This window comes from Colobus angolensis, unplaced genomic scaffold, assembly GCF_000951035.1.
Source record: "Colobus angolensis palliatus isolate OR3802 unplaced genomic scaffold, Cang.pa_1.0 Scaffold142, whole genome shotgun sequence".
Lineage (NCBI taxonomy): Eukaryota > Metazoa > Chordata > Mammalia > Primates > Cercopithecidae > Colobus > Colobus angolensis.
In genome coordinates, this window is record NW_012114511.1 from 43584 (window position 1) to 64337 (window position 20754).

Here is a 20754-nt window from a genome sequence, read left to right on the forward strand (position 1 = left end):
ACACAGTGAAACCTTGTCTCCACTAAAAATACAAAAAATTAGCCAGGTGTGGTGGTGGATGCCGGTAGTCTCAGCTACTCAGGAGGCTGAGGCAGAAGAGTTGCTTGAACCTGGGAGGTGGAGCTTGCAGTGAGCCGAGATTGCGCCACTGCACTCCAGTCTGGGGGCAGAGCGAGACTCCGTCTCAAAAAAAATAAAAATAAAAATAAAAAATTAGCCAAGGGTGGTGGCGCATACCTGTAATCCCAGCTGCTTGGGAGGCTGAGGCAGGAGAATCGCTTGAACCCAGGAGGCAGAGGTTGTGGTGAGCCAAGATCATGCCATTGCACTCCAGCCTGGGCAACAAGTGCGAAACTCCATCTTAAAAAAAAAAAAACCTGCCATTTCCTCTGTCTAAATGATATGGCTATTTAGAGCTGGTTTGTTGTGGTAGTGGTTTTAATAAGTCCTTTATATATATATAAAACCACAGGGATATCCTTACAGACAAAATAGACTTTGGACCTTTTTTTTTTTTTTTTTTGTCTATTTCAAGAACAGGAATCTTGCTGTGTTGCCCAGGCTGGATTCAAACTCCTGGGCTCAAGTGATCCTCCACCTCAGCCTCCCTAATAGCTGATGCCACCATGCCTGGCTGGACTGTTCTTTAATAAGTCACAGGGCTTGTGTAAGGGAAGATGATCGACACTATATTTATGATCAAGGGAGAAAGTAACGTACGTTGAACTTTTTGTCTTGATAAATATACCTTAAAAATAGGAGGTATTGGCTGGGCGCCGTGGCTCACGCCTGTAATCCCAACACTGTGAAAGGCTGAGGCAGGCAGATCACGAGGTCAGGAGTTCGAGACCAGCCTGACCAATACGGTGAAACCCTGTCTCTACTAAAAGGACAAAAATTAGCCAAATGTGGTGGCAGGCGCCTGTAGTCCCAGTTACTCAGGAGGCCGAGGCAGGAGAATCGCTTGAACCCAGGAGGCGGGGGTTGCAGTGAACTGAGATTGTGCCACTGGACTCCAGCCTGGGCGATGGAGTGAGACTCCATCTCAAAAAAAAAAATTTTTTTTTAAAAAGGAGGTATTTTATTATGGTTGTCATCCATATTTTTGTAGTATAAGTCTTAAGCATTTGTATAATGTTCACTCATTTTAACTAATGGAAATCTTTTTTTACCTTTTGTATTGGTACTGCCTTCTATTGGGCTGGAAGATGTTTGAAGGGAGTCAGTACCTTGGGCCAAGAGATTGTATTCTTTACACTTGATATTAGCCAAAAGGCCAAGAAGCAGTAGAGATTGTGTTCATTGCTTGGCACATTCTGTCTTTTGTGAAGTGTAACATATACTCAGGGTTCTGTATAAATAATAAATTACAATAACGATGGAGTGTCCATCTTGTGGAAACTGTTGTCAGGCCAGTAGTATACATGTGAGAAATACAATAAAAGGCCAACAGGAGGCATTCCAAGAACATCAGACAAACTGAAATAAAGAATTGTGTTAATAAGAGTTCTTGGCTTTACTGTTACTCTTTTGAGGTTTAGTAATCTAGAAGAGAAAAGCCCACAGAATAGAACATTTGTTTTTGACTTACACACTTTTCCAGTTCCTAACCAGAGAACATTATAGGTATGAAATCAGTATTATAATAGAGTTATCTTGTATGATATTTGTCCCATGATTAAATTGAGAAGAACAAGTATCCTTGAATCTGCTGATGTGTGTTTGTTTATAGGTGGTCTGGAGTCCTGCCTGTCAGCCTAATTTTAGGTAGCCTGCATAATTGTTGGAAGACAGACTTTTCTCACTGAATGCTGCATACAGATATGTATTTGTATATGTGTATTTATATATATTTGTCTTTTATTTTTGGTAGAAAATGATGCATCCTGTTGCCAGCAGTAATCCAGCTTTCTGTGGGCCTGGCAAGCCTTCCTGCCTCAATGAAGATGCCATGAGAGCTGCTGATCAGTTTGACATATATTCCTCCCAGCAAAGCAAATACAGCCACACAGTCAACCACAAACCAATGGTTTGTCAGAGGCAAGACCCATTAAATGAAACACACTTGCAGACTACAAGTGGCAGAAGCATAGAAATAAAAGACGAACTAAAGAAAAAGAAGAATCTCAACCGATCTGGTAAGCGTGGCCGGCCTTCGGGAACCACCAAATCAGCAGGATACCGGACCAGCACAGGCAGACCCCTGGGAACCACCAAAGCAGCTGGATTTAAGACAAGTCCAGGGAGACCTCTGGGGACAACTAAAGCTGCGGGATACAAAGTCAGCCCGGGAAGACCTCCAGGTAGCATTAAAGCTCTATCCCGTCTTGCCGATCTTGGTTATGGCTGTGGCACTGCTGCTTTTCCTTACCCTATGATGCATGGCAGAGCAGTTCACGGGGTAGAGGAAACTAGCAGTGAAGTCAAACCACCCAATGAGTGAATGAGGCAGGAAAAGAGGGCCAGGTTTAGAAGGAAGATTGTGAATAATCCCAAAGCTTCTTGGTTTTATTTTGATATACATAATTTTATGGCCTGGGCTTTCCAAATTTGTTTTCCTGTTTGGTTTTTTTCCTGCTTTTGCTCAAAAACTGCCATATGCTGACAGATGCACTCAGGGCATGAGCAGTGGCATTGTATTTGTACATAGGTTCAAGTGTAACACCTAACTAAATCATTTTTGCTTTTCCTTTAGGATTATGGTCATGTCTCATGTTTGATTACTACTTTGGGGCTGTTCTAAATAGATGCTTTATGTGATAAACAACTGAAACCATTATACCTATTAGTTTGTGAAGTAAGCCTACAATATAATAAATATACTAATGTATTTTTAACTGGTGGAGCAAAAAAGCAAACTAATGAATCAGGATTACTTGAGGTAATGGCTGTGTGAGTTTTTGTAACATTTATTTTCACAAGACCGGGCACAGATATTTGTATGCTTTGGCATTTACATCCACTTCAAATGTTAAAAAACTTATTTTTAATGTTCTAGGTTTAAGCAGCTTGTAATTTATTGATCTACATGGCATTAATTGATTTAACCATTATTCCTGAAATAATTCTTTAGTGTTTGCCTTTGAGCAGTGATAGTTTGTGTATTTTTTAATTGCCTAAGAGCATATATACCAAACACTACAAGCAATTCATATTTACAGAAAATTTAAACTATTTTATAAAAAACTGCACATTACATTTTTGGTGAAATACAGTGCATTCTGAGGATAGCATATTTCATATAATAGAAAAAGAAACATTCTCTAGGTTTGCATGTAGCTATAGTCACTATATTTTGCCTTTCATATAGAAAGTTTTAAAGTGTCATGTTTAAAAACATTTATTGGCCGGGCGTGGTGGTTCACACCCAGCACTTTGGGAGGCTGAGGCGGGTGGATCACTTGAGGTCAGCAGTTCAAGACCAGCCTGGCCAACATGATGAAATCCCATCTCTACTAAAAATACAAAAATTAGCTAGACGTGGTGGCGGATGCCTGTAATCCAAGCTACTCGGGAGGCTGAGGTAGGAAAATCCTGAAACCCAGGAGGCAGAGGTTGCAGTGAGCCAAGATTGCACCACTGCCCTCCAGCCTGGGTGACAGAGTAAGACTCCGTCTCAAATAAATAAATAAATAAAACCATTTATTAATGTTGCTCATTTATTTGGAACATTTTTAGTTTTTCTCAGAAATTGTCCCATTGCATTAGCACTTACTGTGTTTTCAGGTTTATATCTACCAAAGGACACAAATTGAATGGTAGACTGTAAAACTGGTATAAACAGAATGCAGTTTCCTGACCATCAGAACCCAAATATTAAGAAACATATAATCCATCTATGCATGAAACATGTAAAAAATATGTTGGTTAGTTTAATTAAAAATCTTATTGTGGCTCTAGTGAGACCATTTCATCCAAAAGATTTTTTTCCCCCAGTGATGTTTGCTTTAGAAGCAAGATAGAAAGGAAGAAAAAGCATTAGGTAAATATGTATAGTAGGGACAGAGGGAAATCTTTCTTCTTTCCTTTCTGAAAGTAATATTTCTTGTTACACATTTTATTTATTTTGAGTTCTAAATAAAATATTATAAACTTCAGACTTGAAAAAATTCCACTGAACTTTAAAGTTACAGTGTTCATATTTGGGATTTTAAATGCCTTTGAGATTAAAATGTAGAATTGCAGGACCCAAAAACTTTTAAAATAATTAAAATCTTAAAAGGGCACATGTTGTGTTTTTTGGGCTGCTCTCAGTTAATGCAAACTCTGATTGCAAATGGATGTCATGTTTCATACCTTTTTTATCAGGAAAAAAGCAGCAAGCCTTCAGGTGTTCCAGTGATGCCTGACACAATGAGCTGGACTTTATGCTGCTCTTTACAGTAAGAGGTGTTGCATTGTATGTGGGAACTATGTGCCCTGGCATCTAAGACAGTGACCTCAACAATATTAGCTTTGCACAAACCATAGAGAACGATGTTGGATGGCTACATAATCAGTTATAACATTCTGGCAGCTAAATTGCTACAAGAGCTTCTTCTTGCAGAAGCTTAAAATACAAGATTTTTAATAATTTACTCAGAACAGTATAACTTCTGACACACACAAATGCTTGCCTCTTCATTCATATGTTCGTTACCTACTCTCCACATGTGTCTGTCATTTAGCTGTTTCTCAAGATGATGTTCAGCAGTTGGCTGCTTAGAATCTTTTTCAAGCCAGTTTCTAAGACAGTTGTTTAATTTAATGTTCTACCATAGAGTAATGCACACCATTGTCAAAGATTTGATTGTTGTGTTTTATAGTAAGTCCATTTGACAATTTATTTCCCTTTCAGTTTATTTTCCTTCCTTATTTTGTTATACATGCCCTTCCCTTTCTCCCCTGCCTTTCCTACATTCATTCCTCTTCCTCTACCCTTCAGCACATCTACTTACTGGTGCTGTGCCGTGTGTCAGAAGATAAAACAGGTGTATTATTGTATAATGAATTTTGTATACATGTTTATGAAATGGTGAGATCAACTAAAGGAGGCATGTTCATAACAGTGTTTATTATCAGGAGCTATGTCCCAGGAAAAACAACAACAACAAAAAAAAGTGGGAGGGGCAAATGGCTACAGTTGTAAATGGATAACATCATTTAGAAAGCTGAATTTACTGTTCATCTGAGCGGTTACCTGGAGTATTATATCTATGCACTGGTGAGCATCTCCTGATTCCACTTACTTTTCTCCCTGTGAACAGTTTACTGGTGCCATGCTGAAGAGAAAGACATCTAAGTGATAACATGAATGAAGTCTTAAAAATTTAAAATATTTTTACTGCTATATAAACTAAAGACTACATTGTGCATCTTTTCTAACACTGTCTCTTGTTATGATAAACACTGAAATAGCATGCTAAACAGTTGCCTATACTTCAATATAATCAGTTGGGGAAAACTGGCCTTTTCTCCCCCACTGTATGATTGTTTCTTGAAAGGCAAATTGCTAATTTTATACTGTGTGACTCTGTTCTTCACAAAATAGGTTTCATTATTCTATATTTAAATTGTTGGTCAGAAAATGATCTGCAATTCAAGTAAGTTTGCATTACTTTTTTCTTTAAAAAGTACTTTAACATGCCTTATTTATTATATTAGCAAATAAGGAGCTAATAACAGATGAAATTTTCATTTTTTTGACAAATGTAACCTTGCATAACTAATATTTAGGATGATTTTGATACTATCTTTAGAGTTTTGCACTGGATATTAAAAAAATATATTGGCACAATGTACTGGAAGAAAATGAGTAGTATCTGGTTTAATTTTTAATATTTAGGGACATTTTAAAAAATCAGTGTTTTAATTAGACTAAAAATTCTTTATATTTTTTATTTGCTTTTTAAAAGAAACATCTGTCAAAGTAATATTGATTCCAAACTGATGTTTGTGTGAATTTACATGTCTATTTTCATGAACTAATAGAGTTTCTTTGAGTTAAGGAGAAAAAAATATATATTGGGGTCCATTTATTAGGTTAAAGTTGACCCATTCAGTGTAAAAATAACCACAGTGTGTGAGCTAAAGAAAAAAAGTAAATTTCTCCTTTATATTCTAAGAAGCTTTAAAAGAACAATTCAGGGGATATTGATCACTGCTACTCTGTCAGTCATTGTCTCTATATGCAGTAAAATTTTATGGTCCCTTTATAGTAAGATAAAGAATTCAAACAGTTTTTCAAAACATTTTTTTCCTTGGACATAAAAAATTGTGATTTTATTCTATTTTTGTTTTTATTATAGCTTAACTGTATGCTGTTAAACTCTAGGATGTATCTGAATCTTTCCTTCCCCCCCCTCCAAATATATAAATCTGTGCTCTCACATATAATGTATTTAATTTTTGGAAAATTTAATGCTATAGTAAATCAAGTGTGTGATTTAAAGTAATCAGATCACTTTGATTCTTTCAGTTTTCAGAATTTCTTTTTTCCACAGGTAATTTTGGAGAAAATAATTACCAATTAACTGATAATAAGCACGCTGTCCTCTGCTGTAAAAAGTCTGAATAGATACTGTGTATGTTTCTATGTCCATGAACTTGAGCTACTCGTGTGCAATTATGTGTATGGGAATGGAGTAGTGTTCATGATTTGTATCTACATCATCATATGGATGTATATTTATTAATAAAGTCATTACTTTAAAACCAACTGTGTTTACTACTTTGTTTTTTAGTGTGGTACTTTTCAAGTACTTAAGTGGTAAATGGTAAACCTTTTTCATGACTGTAGATTGTGTTTTTCTTTGAATTTTGTTTTTTTTTCTTTTTTAAAAGACAGGGTCTCACTCTGTCACCCAGGCTGGAGTTCACTGGTGTGATCATATCTCACAGCAGCCTTAACCTTCTGGGCCCAAGGAGTCCTCCTGCCTTCCCACCTCAGCTTCCCGAGTAGTTGGGATTACAGGTATATGCCACCATGCCCAGCCTGATTTTTTAATTTTTGTAGAGATGGGGTCACCTATGTTGCCCAGGCTGGTCTCAAACTCCTAGTCTCTGGCCAGACGCAGTGGCTCCCCCTTGTAATCGCAGCACTTTGGGAGGCCAAGGCGGGTGGATCACAAGGTCAGGAGTTCGAGACCAGCCTGACCAAGATGGTGAAACCCCGTCCCTACTAAAAATACAAAAATTAGCTGAGCATGGTGGCACTTGCCTGTAATCCCAGCTACTTGGGAGGCTGAGACACAGAATTGCTTGAACCCAGGAGGCAGAGGTTGCAGTGAGCCAAGATTGCGCCACTGCACTCCAGCCTGCGCAATAAACAAAGATAAATCAGAATACAGCTAGAAATAAAAAAAGATGCATCAGACAAATAGTTCTACTAAAAGACTAATACTTAATTGATCCCTTTGGTTTTTTTTAAAATTAGATATTAAACATGGCTCATTTTAAAATTTATTTAGAGATACAGTCTCTGTCAGACACCCAGGCTGAAGTACAGTGACACAGTCATAGCTCACTGCAGCCTTGAACTTCTGGGCTCAAGTGATCCTCCCACCTCAGCCTCCAAAGTAGCTGGGACTACACCCAGCTTATTTATTTATTTATTTTGTAGAGACAGGGTTTTGCTATGTTACCCAGGCCGGACTTGAACTCTTGGCGTCAGATAGTCTTCCTGCCTTAGCCCCCCATAGTGCTAGGATTACAGAAGCAACATAGCTCATTTTGTTACTTGTTTTTTGAGACGGGATCTTGCTCTGTCACCCAGGCTGAAGTGCAGTGGCACGACCTTAGGTTACTGCAACATCCAAATCCTGGGCTCAAGCGATCCTCCCAACTCAGCCTCCTAAGAAGCTGGGACTACAGGCATGTGCTACCACGCCTGGTTAGTTTGTATTTTTTCTTTTTTATCATGTGCATGTGTATTTAAATATAGATGTGGCCTCACTAAGTTGCCCACACCTGTCTTGAACTCCTGCGTTCTAGGGATCCTCCTGACTTGGCCCCCCAAAGGCCTGGGATTACAGGCGTGAGACATCTGCCCGGCTCAGATTGTTAAAAGTCCTTTCACTCATACATGGCCATGTGCTATCGATTAGGTGGGCTATTCCTAATGTGGGAAAAGATCGACACCATCATGGACAGTTTGGGCTCACAGGATTACTTATCTATTAAATATATTTTAGTCCAATTTTTTCTAGTTCTTACAGAGTTTCTGTAATATTTATTTGTCCATTGTAATTATATTTCCCCATATTCTCAAGCAGATCATTTGAAAAAGCTAACCAATTGAAGATCTATAGGTTGAAGAGAAGACAGTCTCCCTTTATCACCTAGAATTTAATTTTAGGGTCTCACTCTGTTGCCCTGGCTGGAGTACAGAGGTGTGATCACAGCTCACTGCAGCCTCAACCCTCGGATCAGGCAATCCTCCCACCCCATCCTCTTGGGTAGCTGGGACTGCAGGTGCATGCCACTATGCCTGGCTAATGTTTCAAATGTGTATGTGTGTGTGTGTGTGTGTTTGAGATGGTGTCTCGCTGTGTGTGTGTGTGTGAGAGATAGTGTCTCACTCTGTCACCCAGGCTAGAGTGCAGTGGCGCAATCTCAACCCTCTGCAACCTCTGCCTCCTAGGTTCAAGTAGCTGGGATTCAAGTAGCAGGTGCCTGCCACTGTTCCTAATTTTTGTGTTATTAGTAGAGATGCAGAGACAAGGTTTCACTGTGTTGGCCAGGCTGACCTTGAACTCTTGACCTCGTGATCCACCTGCTTCAGCTTCCCGAAGTACTGGGATTACAGGTGTGAGCCACCATGCCCGACCTATGTTTTATATTTTTTTGGAGAGAGAGGTTTTGCCACATTGCCCAGACGAGTCTTGAACTCCTGGACTCAAGCTATCTTTGCGCCTTGGCCTCTTAAAGTGCTGGGATTACAAGCATGAGCCACCATACCTGGCCTAGTAGTAGTGTTTTTGTACTGGTTTTGAGATAAATGTGGCCATGGAAAGCTGATACATTTCATTTTATCTCTGTGGCCATTCTGTTGTGAGAACTTAGGGGCTTTGAAGTAGCTTCTTGGGAGAGTGACAGAAAAAAATCAGTCTTAAAATTTTCTCTGTCATTTGTCTCTTGTGACTCTTAAATTTTTTTTTTCTCTAAAGATTTTTAGTCCATTCTGTTAGGTGTTTACTTCTGTATGGGCTTGGCATGTTTTTAAGTACAGAATCTGCCCATTTTTCTTTAATCTGCCTGGTGCTGGTTTGTGATCACTTAAGAAGCTGGTTTGTCATTGACCAGGCATGGTGACTCATGCCTGTAATCCCAGCACTTGGAAGGCTGAGGCGGGTGGATCACGAGGTCAGGAAAATGAGACCATTCTGGCTAACACAGTGAAACCTTGTCTCCACTAAAAATACAAAAAATTAGCCAGGTGTGGTGGTGGATGCCGGTAGTCTCAGCTACTCAGGAGGCTGAGGCAGGAGAATGGCGTGAACCCGGGAGGCAGAGTTTGCAGTGATTGCAGATAATGGCACTGCACTCCAGCCTGGGCAACAGAGCAAGAGTCTGTCTAAAAAAAAAAAAAAAAAAAGCTGGTTTGTGATTTACTATCATTTGTTTCTTTCCTTGGGCTAACTTGTAGAGTGACAGTCACCCTATTAAGTTGCTGCCTTATCGCTGCATGGGACCTACAGGTCCCACAGACACATGTTATTTTTCCTTGTCCTCTTCGTATTGTTTTTACTTACTTATTTCTTGGTAATTTTGTTAATTTGCCTCAAATCACTTTCAGTTATCATAAAGGAAAAATTTTTTTGGACAACTGTATACCTTTATTTGATATATTTGATGATCAGCAGTTAGTTCTCATCCACATTGACTGGATTTTTTAAAATGATAACAGGTATATAGGTAACCTAAGCATAGAGCTTGTTTGGTGAATCTTCATCCTTACTACGTTTTCTGGACAACCACATACGGATATGGTATGGGACATTCCTTATTCCTTTGGCCTAGACAGCTTTGTTTAGCCTGGTATCAACGCACACATCTGGAATTCCCATCTCCTCCAGATCTGAGTGCCCAAGGGGCATGCTGCTTGAAGCCCACTCTACACATGCACTTGTGAATGTTGATGGTGTATTCTTTTTTTTTTGAGATGGAGTCTCGCTCTGTTTCCCGGGCTGGAGTGCAGTGGCCAGATCTCAGCTCACTGCAAGCTCCGCCTCCCGGGTTTAGGCCATTCTCCCGCCTCAGCCTCCCGAGTAGCTGGGACTACAGGTGCCCGCCACCTCGCCCAGCTAGTTTTTTGTATTTTTAGTAGAGATGGGGTTTCACCGTGTAGCCAGGATGGTCTCGATCTCCTCACCTCGTGATCCGCCCGTCTTGGCCTCCCAAAGTGCTGGGATTACAGGCTTGAGCCACCGCACCCGGCCTTGATGGTGTATTCTCAAGTCACCACCTCGATTGCAGAACAGCTCTTCTCACCACCCTTCTTTGCAGGAGCTATTCTGCCAGGCCCGAGTTGGAAATGCAAGGAAAATATTTTTAAGTATTGAAATTTTCTAATTTCGGTATTTGTGTAACCCTTGGTTGCTACTAATGCTGTTTTTCATGTTATGGGAAATTTTAATCTTTATTAGATTAACATAGTGTTTCTGAATATCTTAAGTCTTCCATTTCACTTTCCTGTTTATATCCTGTGTAGCAGTTAGTCCTTATGGTAATTATAGTTGTAACAAAGAGACCCCAAAATTGCTGGATGTGGTGGTGCATGCCTGTAGTCCTAGCTACTTGGGAGGCTGAGGTGGGAGGACTCCTTGAGTCCACGAGTTTGAGGCTTCAATGAGCTGGGATCATACCACTGCACTCCAGCCTGGACAACAGAGCAAGACTCCTTTTTTTTTTTTTGAGACGGAGTCTCACTCTGTCACCCAGGCTGGAGTGCAGTGGCACAGTTTCGGCTCACTGCAACCTCCGTCTCCCAGGTTCAAGTGATTCTCCTGCCTCAGCCTCCCGAGTACCTGGGACTGCAGGTGCCTGCCACCACACTCGGCTAATTTTTGTATTTTTAGTAGAGACAGGGTTTTGCCATGTTAGCCAGGCTGGTCTCAAACTCCTGACCTCAGGTGATCCACCTGCCCTGGCCTCTGTAAGTGCTGAGATTGCAGGCGTGAGCCACTGTGCCCAGCTGACCCCTTCTCTTAATTAAAAAAATGCTGTGGCCTGATAAAATTTGCATATTTCTCATATATCTGTCCTATGCTTTCCATGCAGAATTTCAAGGACCTAAGCTCACAGTGATGTTGCCAATTTCAAAACATGGCTTCAGGCTGGGCTCAGTGGCTCATGCCTGTAATCCCAGCACTTTAGGAGGCCGAAGAGGGCGGATCACGAGGTCAGGAGATCGAGACCATCCTGGTTAACATGGTGAAACTCCGTCTCTACTAAAAATACAAAAAACTAGCCGGGCGAGGTGGTGGGCGCTTGTAGTCCCAGCTACTCAGGAGGCTGAGGCAGGAGAATGGCGTGAACCCGGGAGGCAGAGCTTGCAGTAAGCCGAGATGGCGCCACTGCACTCCAGCCTGGACGACACAGCGAGACTCCGTCTCAAAAAGCAAAAACCAAAAAAAAAAAAAAAACAAAAACAAAACAAAAGCAAAAAACATGGCTTCCAAGATTATTTGCCTTCATTTTACCCAGTCTGAAGGGAGGAGTTACGGAAGTCCAAGCCCTTTTAGGCAAATAAGGTGAAGCTATGTATAGCTGCAAGAGGTGTTGGGAAGCATAGTCCCTATTTGAACAACCAGGTCCAGTTATTAATATGGAGGGAGAGAATGGATTTTAGTGGCAATCTCTACCATATCTCTGTAGGTAAAGGTTTGTAGGTGGAGACTGGGGTGGAATGAAGAAGCACACATACCTACAGGTTACATGAAACCAAACAGGTTTTTGAAACTAATTTAAATTGTCACTAGTTACCTTTAAAAAATTGTTAATTCACTAAAGATTTGAATATCATCTTTGAGCCAAGCACTATTCTGAGTACACTAGACTACTTCCTGGTTTATAGTCTAGTGAAAAGTTTGGACAAGTGAAGAATTTATACAATATGAAAGGCCAGGTGCTTGTGGCTCACACCTGTAATTCTATCACTTTGGGAGGCCAAGACAGGTAGACTGCTTGATCCCAAGAGTTCGAGACCAGCCTGGGTGACATGGCAAAACCCCATCTCAGCAAAAATCAGCCGGGCGTGGTGGCTTGTGCCTGTAGTCTCAGCTACTCCAGAGGCTGAGATGGGAGGATTCCCTGACCCTGGGAGGTTGAGACTGCAGTGAGCCCAGCTGTGATTGCACCAGTGCACTCCAGCCTGTGGAACAGAGTAAGATTCTGTCTCAAAAAACATATATATGATCACTACTGCCATTTCTGGAGTAAATGAGGAGTGGGTGGGAGTGGGGATTCCAACAGTACTTAAAAAGAAATAACATTTAAGCTAAGAGTAGAGATTGGTATGTGGAGAGAAGAGACTGTTAAAGAAAGGAAACACACGCAAAAGCCTGGGAAGCACGACATTCTTTCAGCAAGTAAATGTGTATGGTAGGTGGTGGTAATGAACAAGCGCTGGGAAGGGGAGATGAAACAGACTAGATCATAGAAGGGCCCTGAAAATCAGTCTAAAGAGTTTCTGATTTCTTCTGAGGACAAATGACAAGCCATTGGAAAAATTTAAGTAAGGTCATGACTTGCTCTTATTTATAGCTTAGGTTGGCTTGGAGGAGCAGAGGTCAGAGTCAGGCACAGCAGTAAAGTCTCATTTGGATGAGCTACTCAGATTAGATTTGGGACAGTGAGGAAGAAAGAAGTGAACAAATTGTGATCTGAGATATATAGAAGTAATAAAACTTGGTGCCAGGAATAAACACAAGAGGAGTCTAAGATGATGCCCAGTTTCTGACTTGAGTAGCAACGTAGTATTAACTAGTCTACAGAGCAGTGTGTGTGCCTGCATGCACGTGCACAGAAGGTGAGGGGAGGTGGTTAGGCGTGTATCCAAGCCAAATATGACAGGTTAAGATGACTCCTGCCTATATAAAGACATGATTTTTTTCTAGTTTAGCCCAAAATCTACCCTTTATAGATGAAAGTGGACATTATTTTTATAGCTGATGGAGGGTATGGGGCAAAAAGGAACTACTCTTATACATAGAGATGCTGATATGTTTTAAGTAGAAACCCATTTTAATTAATATTTATTTATTTATTTCAGATGGAGTCTCGCTCTGTTGCCCAGGCTGGAGTGCAGTGGCACCATCTCGGCTCACTGCAAGCTCTGCCTCCCAGGTTCACGCCATTCTCCTGCCTCAGCCTCCCGAGTAGCTGGGACTATGGGCATGTGCCACCACGCCCGGCTAATTTTTTGTAGTTTTAGTAGAGACGGCTTTTCACCGTGTTAGCCAGGAAGGTCTCAATCTCCTGACCTCGTGATCTGCCCACCTTGGCCTCTCAAAGTGCTGGGATTACAGGCGTGAGCCACCATGCCCATCCTAATTAGTAGTAATAATTTTCTATGTTTTCAGTTGACTTAACAAATTAAACAAACCTTAATAGTGTTTGAGCATCTGTTCTACAATGTGGCAGCTACCATACCAAACAAGACATGTCTGTATCCTCAAGGAACTTGTATTAGAAAACAAATGCCAGCCAGGCGCAGTAGCTCAGGCCTGTAATTCCAGAATTTTGGGAGGCCGAGGTGGGGGGATCACGAGGTCAGGAGATTGAGACCATCCTGGCTAACACGGTGAAACACCGTCTCTACTAAAAAACACAAAAACTTAGCCGGGCGAGGTGGCGGGCACCTGTAGTCCCAGCTACTCAGGAGGCTGAGGCAGGAGAATGGTGTGAACCCAGGAGGCGGAGCTTGCAGCAAGCCGAGATTGCGCCACTGCACTCCAGCCTGGGAGACAGAGCGAGATTCTGTCTCAAAAAAGAAAAAAAAAAGAAAAAAGAGAAAACAAACGTCTTAAAATGTGTAAAACTTAAACCATATAATGTCAATTTTTATTCACTCTGATATTTTAAACATGCTTTATCTCATAAATTAGCTAATGATTTTAGTGCATAGCAAATGAAACTACAGTCCCTCTGCCTATTCCTAAGCTTTAGGTGAATTTTTAGATGATTTCACCAAAAAAGCTGGTTATTGTGTTTCTCTCTTTAGGTTCAGAAGTATCAGATTAAAAAATCATTCATAAATCATGATGATGGTGGATTTTTTTTTTTTTTTAAGACTGGGTCTCACTTCGTCACCTAGGCTGGAGTGCTCACTGCAACCTCCGCCTCCTGGGCTCAAGCAATCTATCCACCTCAACCTCCTGAGTAGCTGGACTACAGGCACATACCACCCCACCCGGCTATTTTTTGTATGTTTTGGAGAGATGGGTGTTTCACCTCATTGCCCAGGATGGTCTCGAACTCCTGGACTCAAGTGATCTGCCTGGGCCCCCCAAAGTACTGGGATTACAGGCATGAACCACCTTGACCAGCTGATGGTGGCTTTTAAATCATGTTGGGAGCTACATGTTGGCTGGTGTGCTTCCTGTCACATAATAAAAACAAATAACTGTTGGGTGCAGTGACTCAGGCCTGTAATCCCAGCACTTTGGGAGGCCGAGGTGGGAGGATCAGTTGAGGTCAGGAATCCAACACCAGCCTGGCCAACATGGTGAAACCCTGTTTCTACTAAAAATACAAAAAAAACAAATAGCCTGGCACTGTGGTGTGTGCCTGTAGTCCCAGCTACTCAGGAGGCTGAGGCAGGAGAATTGCTTGAACCTGGGAGGCAGAGATTGCAGTAAGCTGAGACCGTGCCACTGCACTCCATCCTGGGCAGTAGAGCAAGACTCCATCTCAAAAATAAAAAATAAATAAAAAATAAAAATAAAAACAAATAACTATAAAGTGCTATTGCATCCTCATTATGCCAGGTGCAGAATGAATGGTGACTGAAGCAGATTATGATTTTTTCAGAGTAACTCACTGTAGGGCTGTCAGAAAAATGCCAAAAAGAAGGCTTTTTTTTTTTTTTTTGAGATGGAGTCTCGCTCTTGACGCCCAGGCTGGAGTGCTGTGGCCGGATCTCAGCTCACTGCAAGCTCTGCCTCCCGGGTTTATGCCATTCTCCTGCCTCAGCCTCCCGAGTTGCTGGGACTACAGGCGCACGCCACCTGGCCCGGCTAATTTTTTGTATTTTTTTTTAGTAGAGACGGGTTTCACCGTGTTAGCCAGGATGGTCTCGATCTCCTGACCTCGTGATCTGCCTGTCTCGGCCTCCCAAAGTGCTGGGATTATAGGCTTGAGCCGCCGTGCCCGGCCAAGAAGGCTTTTTTAAAAAGTTGTGTTAAAAATTTTTTTTGGAAACTTCAAACATATACAAAAAGTAAAAATAGAGTATGATGACCTTCTGTGTGTCCATCACCAAGCTTTAGCAATTAAAAAGTTAAGACCTTTCATGAATATACCTGCTTTTGAAATAAAAACCGGAAAAAAATTAAAGAACAATTCAAGACCTATCTATTTTCATGTATAGCCCTACCCACTCCCTGTCCCCTTCAGTTATTTTAAAGCAAATTCTCCAAGTCATATTTTATCCTAAAATGTTTTAGTATATATATCTAAAAATAAAGACTTTTTTTGTTGTTGTTTTGTTTGAGTCGGAGTCTCTCTCTGTCACCCAGGCTGGAGTGCAATGGCGTGATCTCAGCTCATTGCAACCTCTGTCTCCTGGGTCCAAGCAATTCTGCCTCAGCCTCCCGAGTAGCCGGGATCACAGGTGCCCGTCACCACCCCTGGCTAATTTTTGTATTTTTAGTAGAGACAGGGTTTCACCATGTTGGCCAGGCTGGTCTTGAACTCCTGACCTCGTGATCTGCCCGCCTTGGCCTCCCAAAGTGTTGGGATTACAGGTGTGAGCCACCATGCCCGGCCTGAAGACTTTCTTCAAAGCATAAGCACGATACCATTATTATACTTTAAAAAATCAACAATGTTTGTAAATATCAAGCATCTAGTGTTAAACTTGTCCTAATTGTTCCAGCATTTAAAAAATTTTTTTAGTTGTTATTTCTTTTTATTGTATTTATTTATTTTTTGAGAGGGAGTCTTGCTTTGTCACCCAGGCTGGAGTGCAGTGGCAGATCTCCGCTTACTGCAACCTCCGCTTCCCAGGTTCAAGTGATTCTCCTGCCTCAGCCTCCCGAGTAGCTGGGAATACAGGTGTAGGCCATCATGCCCAGCTACTTTTTGTATTTTTACTAGAGGCAGGGTTTTACCATGTTGGCCACAATGGTCTCCAACTCTTGACCTCATGATCTGTCCACCTCGGCCTCCCAAAATGCTGGGATTACAGGTGTGAGCCACTGTACCCGGCTACTTCTTTTTATTGAAGTATAATTTACATATCATAAATTTCACCTATTGTTAATTGTGTGTGTGTGTGGCTATCCAATTAATCTAGCACAATTTGGTGAAAAGACTATCCTTTCCTTTTTTTTTGAGGCAGAGCCTCACACTGTCACCTGGGCTGGTGTGCAGTGGTGCGATCTCAGCTCACTGCAAGCTCCACCTCCCAGGTTCATGGCATTCTCCTGCCTCAGGCTCCCGAATACCTAGGATTACAGGCATCCACCACCATACCCAGCTACTTTTTGTATTTTTAGTAGAGACAGGGTTTCAGCATGTTAGCCAGGCTGGTCTCGAACTCCTGACCTTGTGATCTTCCTGCCTCAGCCTCCCAAAGTGCTGGGATTACAGGAGTGAGCCACTGCACCGGCTATTCTTTCCATCTGGAATTGCTTTGTCATGTTTACTGAAGATCAGTTGACTGTAGATGTGTAGGTGTATATCTGGGCTAACTTGTCTAATTTGGTGATCTGTCTGCTGACACTTATGCCAATACCATAGTCTTGATTACTAAAGTTTAATTAAAGTTTTGAAATCAGGTAATGTAAGTCTTCCTACTTTTTTTTTTGAGATGGAGTCTTGCTCTGTCACCCAGGCTGGAGTGCAGTGGCATAATCTCGGCTCACTGCAACCTCCGCCTCCTGGGTTCACGCCATTCTCCTGCCTCAGCCTCCTGAGTAGCTGGGACTATAGGTGCTTGCCACTACTCCCGGCTAATTTTTTGTATTCTTTAGTAGAGACGGAGTTTCACTGTTAGCCAGGATGGTCTCGATCTCCTGACCTCGTGATCCACCCGCCTCGGCCTCCCAAAGTGCTGGGATTACAGGCGTGAGTCACCACGCCCGGCTGTCTTCCTACTTTTTCACAATCATTTTGGTTGTTTCATATAGATTTTGTCAATTTCTACAAATCTCTAGGATTTTGTTAGGGGTTGTATTGTATCTATAGATCAACTTGGACAGAATTGCGATCATAACAATATTGTCTTTCAATCCAGAACACAGTATGTCTCTCCATTGATTTTCATCTGTCTTGATTCTTTCAGCAGTGTTTTATATGTTTTAGTGTACAAACCTTGCACTTCTTTTGTTGAATTCCGTCTTAGGTATTTTGTTATTTTTGATGCTACTGTGAAAGGAATTATTTCTTTTTGATTTTTGATGGCATATATAAATACAGTCTATTTTTTGCATATTGACATTCTATCTGGCAACCTTCCAAAACTCACTTATTACCTCTGATAGTTTTTTGTTGTTGTTGTTAATTTTTAAACTATTAAAAAATTTTTTAGGCTGGGTGCGGTGGCTCATGCCTGTAATCCTAGCACTTTGGGAGGCCAAGGCAGGTGGATCACCTGAGGTCGGGAGTTCGAAACCAGCCTAACCAATATGGAGAAACTCTGCCTTTACTAAAAATACAAAATTAGGTGGGCATGGTGGTGCATGCCTGTAATCCCAGCTACTTGGGAGGCTGAGGCAGGAGACAGTTTGAACCCAGGAGGCAGAGGTTGCGGTGAGCCGAGATCATGCCATTGCACTCCAGCCTGGGCAACAAGAGCTAAACTCTTCCTCGAGGAAAAAAAAAAAAAGAAAAAAAAATTGCCGGTGCATAGTAGGTGTACATATTAATGGAGTAAATGAGTTTCTTTTTGTTTTTGTTTTTTGAGACAAGAGTCTTGCTTTGTTGCAGAGGTTGGAGTGCAGTGGCAGGATCTCGGCTTACTGCAACTTCCACCCCACCGGAGTTTTTTTGTTTTTGTTTTTGTTTTTAGAATTGGAGCCTCATTCTGTTGCCCAGCTTGGAGTACGGTGGACTGATCTTGGCTCACTATAACATCCACCTCCCGGGTTCAAGCAGTTCTCCTGCTTCAGCCTCCCATTGGCGGGGACTACAGGCCTGGCTAATTTCTTTTGTATTTTAGTAGAGACGGGGTTTCATCATGTTGCCCAGGCTGGTCTCATGAGCTCAGGCAATCTGCCAGCTTCAGCATCCCAAAGTACTAGGATTATAGGCCTGAGTCACCGCACCCGGCCACCCCCTGGGTTTTAAGTGATTCTCCTGCCTCAGCCTTCCAGGTAGCAGGGATTACAAGCATGGGCCACCATGCCCGGCTAATTATTGTATTTTTTAGTAGAGATGCGGTTTCATCATGTTGGTCAGGCTGGTCTTGAACTCCTGGCCTCAAGTGATCCGCTCACCTCGGCCTCCTAAAGTGCTGGGATTACAGGGCTGAGCCACCGCGCCTGGCCCAGAGATGTTTGGATACAGGCATGCAATGTGAAATAAGCACATCAGGGAGATTGGAGTATCCATCCACTCAAGAATTTATCCTTTGATTTACAAGTAATCCAGTTGCATTCTTTTTTTTCTTTTTTTTGAGATGGAATTTCACTCCTGTTGCCCAGGCTGGAGTGCAACCTCTGCCTTCCGGTTTCAAGCGATTCTCCTGCCCAAGCCTCCTGAGTAGCTGGGATTACAGGCATACAGCCACTATGCCCTGCTAATTTCGTATTTTAAGTAGAGACAGGTTTTTCCATGTTGGTCAGGCTGGTCTCAAACTCCCGACCTCAGGTGATCAGTCCGCCTCAGCCTCCCAAAGCGCTGGGATTACAGGCATGAACCACTACGCCTGGCTGACTAGTTTTAAAACATTTTGTGGCCGGGCGCGGTAGCTCAAGCCTGTAATCCCAGCACTTTGGGAGGCCGAGACGGGCGGATCACGAGGTCAGGAGATCGAGACCATCCTGGCTAACACGGTGAAACCCCGTCTCTACTAAAAATACAAAAAACTAGCCGGGCGAGGTGGCGGGCGCCTGTAGTCCCAGCTACTCGGGAGGCTGAGGCAGGAGAATGGCATGAACCCGGGAGGCGGAGCTTGCAGTGAGCTGAGATCCGGCCACTGCACTCCAGCCCGGGCGGCAGAGCGAGACTCCGTCTAAAAAAAAAAAAAAAAAAAAATTTTGTATCAGTATGAACTCATAGATGCTAACATATGCAGTATATTTCAGTCTACTGAAATTTTTCATTTTTATGCTCAAATCATCCCATCTTTGGCAAGTAGGAGCCAGTTTGGTTCTTCAGTCATTCTGAATGACCCTAGTACCCTGGTATTCTTTTATTTATTTATTTTACTTATATATTTGAGTTTTGCATTTTGATATAAGACATCTCAGACTCACAGAAAGGCCTTTTGAGATAGCAAGACAAATTTGGCAGATTTAATTTCAGCCAAAGGAAGACAATAATGTCAGCTTTTCTCTCCTCACGCCCAGAAACTTGAAAGAAACCAGGACAATTGTGAAGGCGGTTTTCTCACTGAAAAGAAGTGCACGTTGGTGGTGAGACAGTCAAATGAGGATTCTAACCTGTGGACTGCATTGGTTGTCACTAGAGGGGGTATATACAGTATTTATTCAAAGACGTCCAAGCCTGTAATCCCAGCACTTCGGGAGGCCGAGGTGGGAAGATTGCTTGAGCCCAGGAGTTTGAAACCAACCTGGGTCAAACAGTGATACCTCATCTCTAGAAAAAAATTAAAAAATGGGGTGGGAAGATCGCTCGAGCCCAAGGGGTTGCGGCTGCAATGAGCCATAACTGAACAACTGTACCTGGGTGACGGAGTGAGACTGTGCCTAAACAAAAAAAATTAAAAAAAAAAAAAATGAAAAGACAATTCTAACATCTGTAAGCATATCTGTCCAAGCACAGAGTTAAACTAAAAACACAGAAAGGGGCTGGGTGCAGTGGCTCACGCCTGTAATCCCAGCACTTTGGGAGGACAAGGCGGGTGGATCACCTGAGGCCAGGAGTTTGAGACCAGCCTGACCGACATGGTGAAACCCTGTCTCTACTAAAAATATAAAATTAGTCGGGCGTGGTGGCGCATGCCTGTAATCCCAGCTACTTGGGAGGCTGAGGTAGGACAATTACTTGAACCTGGGGAGGTGGATGTTGCGGTGAGCCAAGATCGCACCACTGCACTCCAGCCTGGGCAACGAGAGCAAAACTCTTATCTCAAAAAATCAAACACACACACACACACACACACAGGAAAGGAAAGGGCATAATAAAAAGGAATGAGTAGTAACCACAGGGGATCCATGTTGGAGTATCCAGATCAGCCTCCTTTTCATTAATCATAAATCCCCTGGTGCTCTCTCCTGTTGGCTTTTCATGCACCTTCAAATCACGTATGGGGGTGTGAAAAAGATAGTTAAAAAAGGAAAGGTTTGTTATTCCACCGTTAGGGCTGAGGGAGATACTTACCCAAGTGATGACTAGTAATAAGCTCTAGAACTGTGGGCCGTTTGA

The 20754-nt window shown here is 42.2% G+C and overlaps 1 protein-coding gene across 6 annotated transcripts in view; it reads left to right on the plus strand.

Moving 5' to 3' along the window:
• The window catches only part of LOC105506935 (chromosome unknown open reading frame, human C5orf24), a 20865-nt gene extending 14168 nt beyond the window's left edge, over nucleotides 1-6697 (plus strand). For 5 of the 6 annotated variants that reach the window (XM_011935233.1, XM_011935232.1, XM_011935234.1 and 2 more), the window contains one exon: nucleotides 1874-6697. In XM_011935233.1, the coding sequence (XP_011790623.1) occupies nucleotides 1877-2443 (567 nt within the window). In that variant the 5' untranslated portion in view covers nucleotides 1874-1876 and the 3' untranslated portion in view covers nucleotides 2444-6697. The remainder of the gene's footprint in view (nucleotides 1-1873) is intronic. The other variant, XM_011935237.1, reaches the window with a different exon arrangement.
• The last annotated feature ends 14057 nt before the right edge of the window (nucleotides 6698-20754 follow it).